Source organism: Acinonyx jubatus, chromosome E3 (assembly GCF_027475565.1).
Source record: "Acinonyx jubatus isolate Ajub_Pintada_27869175 chromosome E3, VMU_Ajub_asm_v1.0, whole genome shotgun sequence".
NCBI lineage: Eukaryota > Metazoa > Chordata > Mammalia > Carnivora > Felidae > Acinonyx > Acinonyx jubatus.
The window spans coordinates 14,149,020-14,162,620 of record NC_069398.1 but is presented as its reverse complement, the minus strand read 5'-3'; the positions used below and the strand labels follow the sequence as shown (position 1 = coordinate 14,162,620).

Genomic DNA, 13,601 nt, shown 5'->3' with positions numbered 1-13,601 from the left:
ACAGAAAATAAAAATAAACATCTCCCCCCACCAACAGACAAAAAAAGCTGGGAAGCAGTGAGGTAAGTACAATGAAGAACAATAAAGTAGGGGGAGGGATAGCGAGGGAGTATAGGAGGTATGTTATCTTATTTTTACAGATGTATTTGTTTGTTTAGAGAGCAAGCAGGGGAGGGGCACAGAGAGATAGAGAGAGGAACTTAATTAGGCTCCAGTCTCAGCGTGGAGCCTGACACAGCGCTCAAACCCACTACCCTGGGATCATGACCTGAGCTGAAATCAGGAGTCTGTTGCTCAACCAACTGAGCCACCCAGGCGCCCCCTGCAGATCTGTTATTTTAGATAGGGTGGTCCCTAAAGGCCTTTCTTAGGATGTGATACCTGAGCTGAGGCTTTCCAGTCTTGGGGAGGGAAAACAGAGCCTCAGGAATCATCCTGCTGCTGGTGATGCCAACCAGACTGTCCGTGGCAGTGCAGGCAGTGGTCACCAGGCTTCTCCAGCATCCTGATTCCATCGCCATCATTGCACTGCTTATTAGGCAGCCTTCTATTTCCGCAGAAAACTGGACCAGAAAATCTCATTGGAGTCTGAGGAGCAGGGCCCATTAGATCTGCTTAAGCCACCAGTGACAGACCATACTGATTGCTCCTTTCTGGTGACACTCCAGGACAGACCTGTGATGTGACCGTGCAGCATTAACAGAAGGGGGGGCACTCAGGAAGAGCCTGATAACCTGCTAAGCCCACAATTGGAACCCTCTCGTCCCACGACCTGTCTGTATTTCTGTTACATTTCGTCCTTTTGGTCAAAAATAATAAATCACCTCTTATTTAAATGATACACTTTAGGGGCGCCTGGGTGGTTCAGTCGGTTGGGCGTCCGACTTCAGCTCAGGTCGTGATCTCGCGGTCCGCGAGTTCGAGCCCCACGTCAGGCTCTGGGCTGATAGCTCGGAGCTTGGAGCCTGCTTCCGATTCTGTGTCTCCCTCTCTCTCTGCCCCACCCCTGTTCATGCTCTGTCTCTCTCTGTCTCAAAAATAAATAAACAATAATAATAATAATAATATAAATAAACGATACACTTTTAATAGACCGACTTTTTCCTTCAGCAAACACCTAGAGAGAAAATGTCAGTATCCATGGTTTGTAGGGTGAAAGGCTGAATATTAAGATTGGGATCAAATCCTCAGGAGCTGGGAAGATTTCAGAGAGGGCACTGGTGCTTTCCAGTAGCACCCCCATCAAAGGATGTATAAACATCAACTGTCAGCTTCCTCCATACATCACCCCCCAACCCACCAGTTGTCCCTCCTTCCTTCAAGCCCATTTACACTATTGTCTCATCCTCTCCTGTTCCCAGGGACCTGTACTGACTGCCACTTCTCTCTTCTGCCCTATGTCTTCAACTTCCTGCTTTCTTCTTAAGCCCATAAACATGCCAAAATTTCTCCTAGTCTAAAAACAAGGCCAGAGGCCTCCTCCACTGACCTCTTATATACCCCTAATATTACACTCCTTTCTTCCTAATCAAGCTTTTTGAAAAAATAATCTACACTTTCAGCCTTTATTTATTTAAAAAAAGTTTTAATGTTTATTTTATTTTTGGGAGAGAGAGACAGAGACAGAGACAGAGTGTGAGCGGGGGAGGGGCAGAGAGAGAGGGAGACAAAGAATCTGAAGCAGGCTCCAGACTCCGAGCTGTCAGCACAAAGCCCCATGCGGGGCTCGAACTCAACGAGCCGAGCTGTGAGATCATGACCTGAGCCAAAGTCGGACGCCTAACCGACTGAGCCAACCGGGTGCCCCTATTTTATTTATTTTGAGAGAGAGTGCACATGAGCAGTATGCACCCTCACGAACCGTGAGATCATGACTTGAACCCAAATCAAGAGTCAGATGCTTAACCAACTGAGCCACCCAAGTGCCCCCAAAACCCTACGTTTTCAGAATGGATGTATTCCAGAGGTTTTCATCCCCACCTGCATCCAGCCCTAGTCTCTTCTCTGAGCTTCCCAGTCCTATGTCCAACTGACTGTTACCAGATGATCTAGAAGCACTAGAATGAGCTATCTTCCCCCTTGTGTGTTCTGTTTCAACTGCTGACACCATTACCCACTAAGCCAAAAATCTGAGATTCCTTCCTCTCCTATCTAATCATGCCTTCACTTAGCCCTGCTGCTTTCTTTTCCCTCCTAAATCTCTTTCCAGTTCAGGTCTTTCATGCCCATGGCCCCTGCCACAGGTCAGGCCCTTCTGGCCACCTTCACACCCCCACCCCTGTCCTCCATAAATCCACAGATTCTGTTGCTAGAGTGGGACCTTATCACTCCCCTGGTCAAACCCTTCAATTGAACAATAAAGTTCAGGTTTGCCAACATGCATCACAAGCTCCCTGGACACCTTTCTAGCTTCCTGACTCCATTCCCCACATAATCAATACTCTTGCCATAACGAGCTGTTTGTAGTTCATGCCAAACTGTCTTTTCTGCCTGGAATAGCCTTTGCCTCCGCTTTGATCTACTTCCCCTGCTAATTTGTCATCTTCCACGGAGCATTTCTGGAACTCCCCCGTGTTGTGCTAATTGCCCACCCTCTGAGCACTCTGAACATACGCTCTGAATTTAAGACACGGTATTTAATGTATTGCTTAATGTCACAGTCCCCCTCATTAGCCTGTGTACCTCTGAAGGGCAGGGGCCTCACAGCAATACTCTTCATGCCTACTACATCAAGTATGTGCTCAGTGTTTGTTCATTCATTACCGAACTGGAATTACTGCCTAGCTCTACTGTATATTTGAATGTAACAAAAGTAAAAAAGAAACAGAGGGGCGCCCGGGTGGCTCAGTCAGTTGAGTGTCCAACTCTTGGTTTCGGCTCAGGTCATGATCTCACGGTTCGTGGGTTTGAGCCCTACATGGGGCTCTGTGCTGACATTCAAGGAGCCTGTTTGAGATTCTCTCTTTCCCTCTCTCTGCCCCTCCCCCACTATCTCTGTCAAAATAAATAAAAATAAAAACTTTAAAGAAAACTAGACAGAAGACTGAAGGCATTATTGGACTGTTCATCCAGGCAATTTTCCGAGTTTGGAGTCATTTCAGTTTACTGGCTAAGAAAGTATGAGATTAGCAGTTTAAATTTCTCCCACTTACTCCATTTTTGTGAACTATTGTTAAGTTTTAAAAGTTGTATATTGTTTTCTTGTAGTTCCCACATTTATTAGCCAACATGTATTTAAATTGATTCTGATTTTTTCACATTTATATTGTTTATAATTATTTTGATTATATTAAATAATTTTGATTAATATTAATATTAAGTAATTTTGATACCTGTGGAATAACTGCAGCATCAAACTCCTTAAACGGGGCGCTGGGTGGCTCAGTCAGTTAAGCATCGGACTCTTGATTTCTGCTCCGGTGGTGATCTCACAGTTGGTGGGTTCGAGCCCCCCCCCCCCCCCCCCCCCCCCCCCGCCTGCAGCTCCGCGCTGACAGCCTGACAGCGGACAGCCTGCTCAGTTTTCTCTTTCCCTCTCTCTGCCCCGTCCCTACTTGCGCTCTCTCTCTCTCAAAATAAATAAAATAAACATTAAAAAAAAAAAACGCTTTTAAACAAATGTATTTCACAACTTTCGGAGAATGAATTAAACTAAGTTCCTTTCCTGTGTCACATATTAGTGTTTAGGGAAAGACACTAAGCACGAGGTTCTAGTTGTGGCGCTAGCGGCTGGTCGCCTCTTGCCCTGGAGGGCTGGACCGCACTCCAGGAGGGCACAGTGCCACCAGGAGCCGCCAGGGGACGCTACGGCCAGTGGCGACAGGCTGCGCCGCTCTGTGCGTCCCCTGCGCGGAGCAGAGAGGAACCTGGGCCGGCGGGCGCGGCGCAGTGCATCCTGGGTCAGCGTAGCCATGGCGGCTCGTGTCCTTTCCGCTTGTGTCCGCCGACTGCCTGCGGCCTTCGCGCCGCTGCCCCGGGTCCCCACGCTGGCCGCAGTCCGGCCGCTCAGCAACACCCTCTGCCCCGCGGGGGCCCGGACGAGGCCTGGGGTTCCGCATCCTGCCTCGGTGCTCGCGCAGGTGACTCGCGGTGACTTTGCTGCGGGCTTGGCAGGGGTCAGGGATCGGGGTGGGGGGGGAGGGGTCAGACAGCGGGGCACGCCAGCCGCGGCGGGGGTGGCCAGGGGACATCTGGCTCAATGCCTGTCCCACTACCTCATGGTGCTTGGTTGACCCCTGCTGGGAGCTCGGGTGGTCTAGTGCTTAAGAGCCGGAGCACAGACCCTCCAAACACCCCTGGGTGTAAATGCTGGCTCCCACTTTCCGAAACTTTGAGCAAGTCCATTACCTTCCTAATATCAGTCTGAACGGTTGATAAAGTTGGGGTACTAGTCTCTATGGAGTTGCGACGAGATTTTGAGAGCATGTAGGTAGAGCACCTAGTTGCGGTGCTTGGTAAGCTCTCAAAATACTGGTTTCCGTTAGTTGTAGTTATAATGACAAATACCTGATAGCTTTCTAGGGGAAAACTAATGACAAGGTGCAAAAAGGAAGCCACACTGGCCTATAACCTTCTCCAGAGCATTTCTCATTCGGGATTTCTCCCTGTAATGCCTTTTGCCTGTTCACTTGCTTCCTAAAGGAAAGATAGGAAAAAAAGCAGTATTTAGCCTTTCTGTCGGATGAAACCTTTGTGAGGCAGAAATTGTTTTTAGGGCAGTCATTTTCCACCCTCAACCTTTGCTGCACATTCAGATCACCTGAGCAGCTTAAAAGAAGGGGGAAGAAATCCCTTACCCCCTCCTTCCCACCACTGTGCATTTTGATTTACTTATCAGAGATGAGGCCCTGGCATGGATTTTCATTTATGCTCCCCAGGTGACTAAAGGGTTGGGCCAAGATCAAGAACTACTACCCTAAGGTAGAATAGACTCTCAGGGTCAAGTTGAGAGCCCCCCAAACCAGTGGACTCAATAGTGGTTTCAATATTTCAGTATTGACAACATTAGAATATAACAATAAGGATGCCCAGGCCAAGTCAATCATTATTTCTAGAGTTGGGGCCTGGGTGTCTGTTTTTAAAAGTCACCAAGTGATTCTTTTCTGTGGCTAGGGTTGAGATGACCGTGTGATGGATTAATTCATAGGGCATTGGCCCCATTGCCTGAATCAAAAGGTTGAAACTGTCACCTTGAAGTTAAGAGGTAAAGGGCAGTATGTAGAGTTGTTGAGTATTTTCTTCCTGAGAGGGATTTCCATTGTAGGTTAAAATGCAAAATGATTGCCCCTATTCATAGAGCACTGATTCTCAGACTTGATTGTTACAGATCACTTGGGCTAAAATACAGTGTCTGGGAAAGGGCCCAAGAGTCTTCATTTACAGTAGGCTCCCAGAAGATCCTGGTGCCACTGGTCCTTGGACCACAGCTTGAATGGAAGGGTGCTCAGAGATGTTCCACTACCTCTGCTTGGTTCATGTATACAGCAGAAAATCTATTTTATTTATATTTACAAAGTGATTTTGACCAAGTGCTCCCATTTAACCACCTTACATCCTTTGCTGATTGAAGAGAGAGTGAGTAAACACTTGTTCTTTCAAAGGAACAGGACAGCTATGGGCCAGACCTTATTCTAGCTGTTGAAGGTAGAGAGATACGAAGGAAAGACACTAGTTAATAACTCATTGGACATTCTGTGGCCTCGTGTTAAACTTGCCAGCTCATTCCCTGCTGGTGTTCTCTAGATTGTTCTACACTGTTTGTTGTGGTTTGCCCTTTTTCCCTGTCTCTCTGCTCCTACCCTGTTGGGACACTTTCTAATCCTTAAATGTTGATAAGTTCCAAAAATCTCTTACCACACTCTCTTCCTGGTCTGTCTCTTCACTCTCTTGGTTTGTTACTGCCTGTCTCCCAGTTACCCCAAACTTCCACCTCCAGCCCTCGCTCATTTCATCTGGACTATTGCTTATTCCACCCATTCTTTTCCATTAGATTTTTTTCTCCTCAAATCTATCCACTATGCTGACTCCAGGGGAACTAGTTATTCATTTATATTCTGACTCATTCCTGCCTCCTAAAAGGAGCTATGAAGCAGGTCTCCTGGATGTAAAAATATGACAGTATAAAATCGAAGGTAAGAAAAACAACGGTGGTGGCCTAAAATGGAACTTGGATTTCTTATTCTTGACCCAGGCAGGCCCCAAATCTGAACTGTGTCAAAGGCAAAGCACAAAGAAGACTTCTAAAGTGTTCTATGGGGCACGGTACTGAGATGAAGGCAGAATGCTTGTGCAGGGAAAGCCCAGCTGTTTTGTCTTACTCCGGTCTCTGCAGCCCTGGGCCCTGCCTCTTCAGCCTCAGAGCCTGTCTGTGAACCACCTTACCCTTCAGTCTCCTTACCACACACACCGGCTACACTTTGAGGCCTCAGTTCTTTTTCTTGGCCTGACCTTCCCTCCTTGAATGACCCTGTCCTTTCAGGGCTAACTCCAGGTTTGGTATCTGTTTCTTCCTTGCCTGTCAAGGACTGAATGACGATTTTGTTCCTGAAGCAGCCTACAAATACATCTGTCATGGCTCTTGCTACATTTTTATTACAACTGAAATAATCTCTTTGGATTGGTCTTTCCCATTACGCCATAAAAGCTCCTCTGAGGGTAGCGGTCATATTTTATTTATCTTTGTAGTTCCAGCCTACAGCACAGTGCTAGGCACAGGAGGTACAGCTCACAGGCTGCTGAGACATAGCCATGTGTGAGAACAGGGTGCGTGTACAGCACAGAAGAGGGACCTACCTAGTGCCTCTGGTGAGCAGGGTCTCAAAGGCGGCAGTTTCTCACTCACTCAGGCCAGGGTGTGACAGCACATGCAAAGACCAGGAGGAGCCTGGCACTCTTATGGTTGACCCTCGGGTGCCAGTGGAATGGAGGGGAGACCCGAGTTGAGGTAGATGTAGGCATGTTGTGAAGGGCGCTAAGGAATGTGGGTGTTCTGTGTAGGTTGCAGGGAGTAAATGTGAAACAAGGTTTGTTGAATAAGGGAGATCTTTCCTCCCAGTCAGCCAGGCTGGGTGACCCAGTAAACATGATGGTGAGACCCTGGGAAGGGTGGACGTTGGTCTCTGGCCAGAGCACCAGGGGGCAAATAAGGAATAGAGGTCTGCGAGCAGGTGTTCTGGGGACATGTAAGGATTTCCAAACCGATGTCAAAATGTCTGCGACCCGGGTGGAGCTGTTTGGGGAGGGGGGGCAGTTGATAGAGATGGCCTTTGAAGCTGTCTCCTTAGCTTTAAACTGAGGTTGCTCAGTTTCCCTTAGTCAGAGATGCGCCCGAGTAGAGATGGATGGATGTTGAGGGAAATGAACCAGGTAATTTGTCTCTACTCGTCTAGAGGGTAGTTACTCTTTGCCTGCATACAATGCCTTCTCTGATGGCTGTAGGAGGTGACTTATGTCACATAGAATTGTTTAGTGTAGATCTTGGGGAAAACAACACCAAAAACATTGTTGATTGTTGGGGACACTGCAGGGGTGTCCGTTCCCATTCTGTATGCCTCTCTCTCTCTCTCTCTCTCTTTTTAAATAGCTGAGTCCAGCAGGAAGGAGGCAATAAGACCCTCCCGAGAGGCCAAGCTGGGAGACCTGGGGCTGGATTCCTAACTTTTCTTTGTCTCAGTTTCCTGTCGTAAAATGGGACTGTTGTCAGAATGAAGGAGATGATGGTTGTAAGGTGCCTAGCGCAGTGCCATAGTCCAGCCTAGGGTAAGAAGTCCATAAAGAGACGAGAAGGTGGGGGGGGCATGAGAGGGAACGAGTGGGATCAAGTACTTAGGGGCCACATTACCACCAGAGCCTCAGATTGGCAGGTCATTACCCTGATCCTCCCAGGCAGGCCTCCAGAGCACTCACTGTGGATGAGCTGGGCGGTTCTGAGCCCTGCACGCTCTCTCGGTGATGCCTCAAGCAGTGCTGTGAGCTTTGTACTGCTGCTTGTCCTCATTCTACAGATAGGGAAACTGAGACATAGAAGGATTAAGTAACTTGCCCAGGGCCACACAGCTAGTAAGAAAGAGCTAGTGCCAGGGTACAAACATAGGCGTCTTATTCCAGAGTCTGAGCCGCCCCCCACTGTACCGGTCTGCCCTATACTGAGCCCACGGTAGCCCCCCATTTTGGACTGGCATGTGCTCTCCAGGTGGAGACCCTTTTATTTTCATCACTATCATGTGGTGCCCACCTGACCCAAGTGCGTGCACCTGCCAGTGCTGCTGGGGACGGTGCTGACACCTAGTGGGCCACTTGGGTAGTTGTGTGCAGATGTGCCTTCACCGGCTTCCTCCCTCGTGGGCTCTGCAGCACAGCCTCCCGTTTTCCCTTCCTCCTCAGCAGGAATTCCCCCTCATACCTCTTCTTGATGTGCACGGACAAGGCCTCTGCCAGATCCTTCCCCCTCAAAGTTCTTTCCTGTCATCACCACTATTAGCTCCTTTCTCCTCTCTTTGGTCCCTTCTGCTGCTTCATTTTACTTGTGGCTTGTGGAGACTTCTAGTGATTGTGGTTAAGTAGGCCCAGAGATGGTCCCAGAGCGGCAGTCTCCTTAACTCACACTGCAGTCGGAAAGGAAAGGACACTACACATTTAGCCAAAAATAATAAGTGCTCTTAAACTCTGAAAGTACTCAGAAATACCTTAGAATAGCCATAAAGCTCTTCATCTAATCTCTTTATAGCTTGCTGATTAAACCTGATTTCAGTACGTGATTTTTTTTTTTTTTTGCAAGATAAATATTTCTTATATAGAGGTATATAGAGGTTTGGTTCATTCAGCAGCATTTTTAATTATGATTTTCATAGACCTCTGTCAGTCTCAGGGACCTGAGCCCCAACACACAAACCCACTTTCTATGGGAAATTGCCCTAAGAACTCAAAACTGCAGGTTTAAAATCAACTTTAAAAGGTAAACACACCAGTTCAGATTAGGGACTTCATTGTGAGCAGAAGTATCAGACAGCTGTTTTGTTTCTCTTGTTCTGCATTGTCCCTTCCACAGCGTTAAGCCCGCTGAGCTGTGAGTTGGACTTCTTTTCAGATTTGGTGAAAGAATCCATCCAAGACTCTAATACCTAGCTAAATATCAAGTAGGCTAGTACCAGAGACATTTGAGATGCCAGTCCCATCACGGTAAAACCCAGAAAGCCTCCTGGTTTTGCTGGTGGCGGTAAGGCAAGCCTACCCTGAAGGGAAACAAATTGGACCATAAGGACTGTCGGGCTCCCTCATCTCCTTCGGGCTGGTAGTTGGCTCGTTTGCCCTGGCCAAGGTCAGTGTAATCACTGCTGGGGCCATTTTAGACCTGCGGTGTGGCCCTCAGGGTGAGCTGCCTCTCCATTCACCGTGACAGCTCTTTCCAGGTGGGTTACTTTGACTCGGGCATGCCTGTTAACAGTGGCAGTGCCTCATAGTGGCAGAAGGGGCCGCAGGAAGACTTCCACTTATCTGCAGACCCTATCTGGTTTTAGTGGCAGAAAGTCTGCCTGGGCCAGACGGGGCAGTCCTGGCTCTGAGGGGAAAGGAGGCCCATTTTCATGCTGCTGAACCGCTAGGGCTTCTGAAACAACCCAGCGTTGTGACCCCAGGTGGCCTAATGGCCAGAGTAGCATCAGAGGATGTGGGTTCTCTGAAGTGCCAGAAGCCCTGTGGAAGGCATCTGTGGGCTAGTGCATTGACCTAGAGGCATGTTAGGTTCAACACCGCTTTGTTCCTGCCCTTCCTTGCTTTAGGTTCCAGTAACACAGTTGTGCCGCCAGTATAGTGACGCGCCCCCTTTGACGTTAGAGGGAATCAAGGACCGTGTTCTTTATGTCTTGAAACTCTATGACAAGATCGACCCTGAAAAGGTAACTGACGTGGCTTAGTGTTTTTCTTTAAATTAGCATTTAATCAATGGTACAGAATTCAGAGGGTTCAAAGGGATATTCAGTAAAAAGTCTCCCTGACTCCTAGCCACATGGTTCCCTTTCTGGGAGGCAGCCAGTGGAACCAGGTTCTTGTGTATCTTTCCAGAGATACTCAGTACATACACAAGGAAGTATACACATTTGTACACGTATGTATACTTTATGTACTATGTGATCCTTATCACATACCCTTTTTAAAACGCAAGTGGTAGAATACTGTAAACACTGTTCTGCGTGTTGCTTTTTAATTTATCCGCTAGTATTTTTCTCACAGTGGTACATAAATTCCCTCTTTAATAACTGAATGTACTGTATAGGTAGGATAGAGGGGTTTTTATTATTGAGATCTGATTGGCAATAACATTATGTTAGTTTCAGGTATACAACATCATGATATTTATACAACATTTTGAATTGATCACAGTTAAGTCTGGTTAATATCTATAACCACACATAGTTACAGAAACTTTTTTCTTATGATGACATTTTAAAAAAATTTTTATACATTTATTTATTTTTGATAGAGAGAGAGAGAGACAGAGCACAAGTGGGGGAGGGGCAGAGAGAGAGGGAGACACAGAATCTGAAGCAGGCTCCAGGCTCTGAGCTGTCAGCACAGAGCCCGACACAGGGCTCAAACTCACAAACTGTGAGATCATGACCTGAGCTGAAGTCAGGTAGCTTAACTGACTGAGCCACTCGGGCGCCCCTCTTATGATGATAGTTTTTAAGATCTGCTCTCCTAGCAACTTCCAGATATGCAATGCAGTGTTATTATAATCACCGTGTTGTACATTACATCTCCAGGATAGTTTTTCAGAGCAAAAATCAAAGATCTGAGTGAAATACATGAAGTGAAGTCCATTGCTAAGCCTTGTATATATTGTTAACCATTTCAAAACAAGGTTGAATAAGTTAAGATATAATGCTGTCACAGGTTAAACATAAACTGCTGGTTATCACTATTTAAAATATGGCCTCTTTAAGAAACCTCTTCTACCTAATGATTAATTGACATTGTACCTCCCTGTTACTTTGAGAAACAAATGTCATCACGGACTGAATTTTGCATTTGGCATTCCTTTCTTGCAGCTCTCGGTAAATTCCCACTTTATGAAAGACCTGGGCTTAGACAGTTTGGACCAAGTGGAGATTATCATGGCCATGGAGGACGAATTCGGTAAAAGGCTAAGTCTGGGGTCTGCACAGTGTAATTAGGTGTATGAAATGCTGGGAGTCAGAATTGGGATTTGAATCAAATATAGAAATAGAAACAGCACCCCCACCACATACACGCCTGCTTACTTAGCATCAGGTGAGCATCCGGTGAAGTCAACGCTAGGGATGGTGCCTTCAATTAGAACCCACTTGGTACAGGGCCAGTAGGGTGCCCGGTGTGGTGCCAAGGGCTGAGTGACCAGGAAAGGCCTGGGGGAGGGTGGACTTAGATGCTTGAGGTGGGGGCTCCACCTCAAGCAGAACCTCACCTATGGAGACGCTGAACACACCTCAGCACCTCTCGTAGCTAGGCCAAAGTGACCGTGCCCAGAGAAGTAACTGGGTGTGCCCAGAACACACACACGTACAGGCCTGGTTTCCTGCGGAGCCTCCCATGCACACTCCCAGGTTACGTGGCTTTCTCAGACAGTTGTGCACAGGAGACCTCTTTAAGGCTCCACAGCAGTTTTTGGGTAAGTTGCCTGAATGAAAGCCAAGGGGCTTCTGTGCCATCCTACAGAACAGAACTTAGTTACAATTCCTCAGAGATTATGTTCACTAGTGCGATTGCATCAGTTAGGGGTAGGATGGGAACATGGTAATGGAAATGTTCTAGAATTAGATAATGGTGATGGTTGTACAACCTTGCGAATATATTAAAAAACCACTGAATTTTACACTTTAGGTGGTGGGTTTTCTATCATATGAATTGTATCTTTTAAAAAAAGAACCAGCTGTTACACACATTATGTAACTATTGTCTAGAACATAACTGGCCCATAACTTAAATGGGATTTGGGGTTGCTGGAGAATTTTGATGTACTTGTGGGTGGTAAGGAAGCATTAGATGCTTTTAATTTTAAATGATTTTTTCTACACTCATGCATTATACATTTTCTTTGCAGGGTTTGAAATCCCTGATACAGATGCTGAGAAGTTAATGTGTCCACAAGAAATTGTAGATTACATTGCAGATAAGAAGGATGTTTATGAATAAAATATCAGGTAAATAATTTGACTTACAGAATGTTGTTCTCCCATAGAATTAATCTCTCTGTAGTTCTTCAGTAAAGTAAGACTTGGGAAAAATGGAAAAATTGGAAACGCTTGACAGATTTTCACTGGTTATGAAATGCAGGTCCCTTCTGGTTATCTGCCACTCAAAGGGGGCCAGCCTTAATGATCATCTTTATCCTTGAGACGGGCCGTGAACAATTCATTCTTGGACAGGACTTCCTTGATTGTCAGCCCTCCTCATAAAAGCAGTCTTGTACAAAACACTGAGCAAGGTAACCCAGAAGTGGAGCCCTCTACTGCCCTCAGTTACCCACCCGAAGCCAGCCCAGCCTGATGTCCCAGAAGTTGAGATGGCCTGAAGCTTAATCAGGCAGGAGAGGCCTCCTGGGTAAGAGGATGGACTCTGGAGTCAGACACTGGACTTGATTCTCAGCTCTGTCCGGGTCTGTAAGTCTGGTGACCTTGGGCAGGCTGTCTAGCCTCTAAACCTGCTTCCTCATATGTAAAATGGGGATAATGACAGGACCTACCTGGGAATTTTGTGGTGGAGAAAGTTGGTAGTGTATGCAGATCACTTACAACCATGCTTGATGGTAAAGAAGCCTGTCGGTAGACATTAGCTATTGTTATTTAGACTCTAATCAAGTGATTGACTTTTTAAATAAAACATTGTATCAAGTATCTATAACTTTAGTTACCCTGGATTGAGCACCTCCAAGTCCCCAAAAGTCAGTGCACCAAAGAGAAACACTGAATTTACTTTGTTTTTGCCAGACCCCTTTTTTTCACTGAGAGAAGACTCAGAAGATGCTGGCAAGTGTCTGGAAGTGAGAACGCGTTTTGGCATTATTGCTGCCTTTGACAGAGTAATTCTGTTTAGACTTGTATTTAAATTGTCTGTTTTGCCCTTTGAAAATAAATCTATAAAACCAACATTTTTCTCAGTCTTCAGTTTTTCAGTGTCTGTGAAGTACTTGTGTATATTGAATTTGCTTAATATTTTTAAAGGTTTGGCTAGTCCTTGGGATTCATGAGTTAAAAAAAAAAACTTTTCTAGCAGTGTACTTGAAATAAGTTTCTCTCCCGTTACTTCTAATGTAAGGAATGAGTGTTAGTGATAAAAGGATTTTTTGCCTTAGAAAAAAATTTGGGGGGGCTCCATTAGTTTGATTATCAGATGTATCAGCTGACACCAGCATGTGCGACGAATTTTTTTCTCCCTGTCCTGTGGATCTCTTTCCAAATGGATAGAATTTAATACTTTGGGAGGACAGAAAGTTCTCTTTGCTACTGGAAGGTCAGACTGGCATGTCAGTCAGTCTGTAAGTCACACATCAGAAAGTACCAGCGCTTCTCTTTTTATTCTTACGGGCACTGTGTGAGGTCCTCGGGGTTGAGGCAGGCAGCCGCCTC

General features: G+C 46.3%; 1 protein-coding gene across 2 annotated transcripts; it reads left to right on the top strand.

The window, feature by feature from the left end:
• Positions 1–3,870: 3,870 nt before the first annotated feature.
• On the top strand, positions 3,871–13,121 carry NDUFAB1 (NADH:ubiquinone oxidoreductase subunit AB1). 2 transcript variants are annotated; one of them, XM_027043028.2, is made up of 5 exons: positions 3,871–4,079; positions 9,777–9,893; positions 11,046–11,133; positions 12,077–12,176; positions 12,963–13,121. In XM_027043028.2, the coding sequence occupies exons 1-4, from the start codon at positions 3,912–3,914 to the stop codon at positions 12,166–12,168; spliced, it is 465 nt and encodes a 154-aa protein (XP_026898829.1). In that variant the 5' UTR covers positions 3,871–3,911; the 3' UTR covers positions 12,169–12,176; positions 12,963–13,121. The 2 variants fall into 2 exon arrangements, with proteins under 2 accessions (XP_026898829.1, XP_026898830.1); XM_027043029.2 differs by lacking the exon at positions 12,963–13,121 and adding an exon at positions 12,310–12,956.
• Positions 13,122–13,601: the final 480 nt, after the last annotated feature.